The 1,574-nt window shown below is 61.8% G+C and overlaps 1 protein-coding gene across 1 annotated transcript in view; it reads left to right on the top strand.

Moving 5' to 3' along the window:
* Positions 1-1,574, top strand: part of VOLCADRAFT_100603 (uncharacterized protein) — a gene marked incomplete at both ends in the record, with an annotated part of 19,197 nt that overhangs the window by 13,492 nt on the left and 4,131 nt on the right. The window contains 3 exons of the mRNA XM_002959157.1: positions 180-390; positions 998-1,088; positions 1,370-1,444. Of these exons, the coding sequence (XP_002959203.1) occupies positions 180-390; positions 998-1,088; positions 1,370-1,444 (377 nt within the window). The remainder of the gene's footprint in view (positions 1-179; positions 391-997; positions 1,089-1,369; positions 1,445-1,574) is intronic.

Genomic DNA, 1,574 nt, shown 5'->3' with positions numbered 1-1,574 from the left:
GCTGAGGGAGGGGGAAGGAGGGGGAGGAAAGGGCTTGCAGCGGTTGTATTGTTGTGTCCCCCCGTTTCGTGGGTATGTGGTTTGGGGACCACAGAACGAATTAACGGCTAAGCAGCTAAGCAGCCACATGCGTGTGCGCGTGCGTGTGTGTGGGGGGGGGGCCTGGGGGGGATCCGGAGGGAAAGAGTACGGAACTGAGGGAGGGAAGCTCCTTCCCCCCCCCCGTCAGGTCCTCACCATCGTGTCCATGTTGTCGGTGCCGCCCGTGTTCTTCCGGCCCCCCGACCGGGCCGAGGAGAGCGACGCGGCCCGGGAGAAGTTCTTCGTACCGGAGTCCGACCACCTCACACTGCTGCACGTGTACAACCAGTGGAAGAATAACGGCTACAGGTGGGCCCCCCTTGGGGGGGGGTGGGAGGGCGCCACCACCACCACCACCGCAACCCCCCCGTTGGGCGGGTTAACGACTTGTACGACTTTACCAACTACTTGGCCACTGCCTGCTGCCTACTCGGGGCGGAGTACACAACATGCCGTACACACACGTGCCAGTCTAACTGCTGGACACGTCCGTACGGAAATGTTCATACACATATACGCATACACATACACTCCACAGTAAGTAGACCTCTCCAACTTGAACCCGGCTCTCCCCTCTCTCGGCCCACCCCTCTTTCCCCCCCCACACACACCTTTTTCTCTCCCCCTCTACGTTCCCCCTTCCTTTCTGACCAGGGTGTATTGCGTTGGGCGTACCCTCCACCCCCCAACCTCCAACCCCCAACCCCAACCCCCCACCCTCCACCCCCCACCCCCCACTCACGCACCTTGGGGCCCCGCGCGTGATCGCACTTGCCAACCGCTGCCCATGGGGCCCATGGTGGGCACCGGCCCCCACACTGCGTGTCATTCATCCCCCCCTCCACTCACCCCCTTCCCTCACCCCCCCTCCACTCACCCCCTCCACTCACCCCTCCCTATCGGGAAACGCCGGAAGGGGCGACTGGTGTGAGCGGCACTTCCTGCAAGCCAAGGGCCTCAGGAAGGCCAAGGAGGTTCGACAGCAACTGGCGGATATCATGACGCAGGTGGGGGTGGGATGGGAGCCAAGTGCGCCGACATACATACACGCGTACCTAACTACTCACTAACTCATTAACTCGTTAAGGACCAAAACAAGTTGAGCGTGGGTCTGCCTGTCTGTATGTAATGGTGGCCAAACCTGTGTGAGTGATGATGCATATGAGCGTATGTGTGTGTACGCCCCGGTACTGTCAGGTCCATGTCCCCCCTCCGCCCTCTCTTCCCTCCCCTCCCGCCCTGCCTGCCGTTCCCGCCCAACCCCTCGACGCCCGCGACCCCCCTTCAGAGCGGTATTGCCGTCACCAGTGCGGGGAGCGACTGGGACATTGTACGGAAGGCCATTTGCTCCGCCTACTTCCAGGTATGTTTGTACGTATGTGTGTAAGCCTGGATTGAGGGGTTACCGCGGGGGGATTACCGGCCTGCTCTCTCACAGAAATGGGAGGGAAAGATAGAGGGAGCTCCCCCCGGGTGGGTGGGTGGGTGGTTGT

Source organism: Volvox carteri (assembly GCF_000143455.1).
Source record: "Volvox carteri f. nagariensis unplaced genomic scaffold VOLCAscaffold_129, whole genome shotgun sequence".
Taxonomy (NCBI): Eukaryota; Viridiplantae; Chlorophyta; class Chlorophyceae; order Chlamydomonadales; family Volvocaceae; genus Volvox; species Volvox carteri.
Note: the sequence above shows the minus strand (reverse complement) of the source record. Positions and strands in the feature narration are given on the sequence as shown.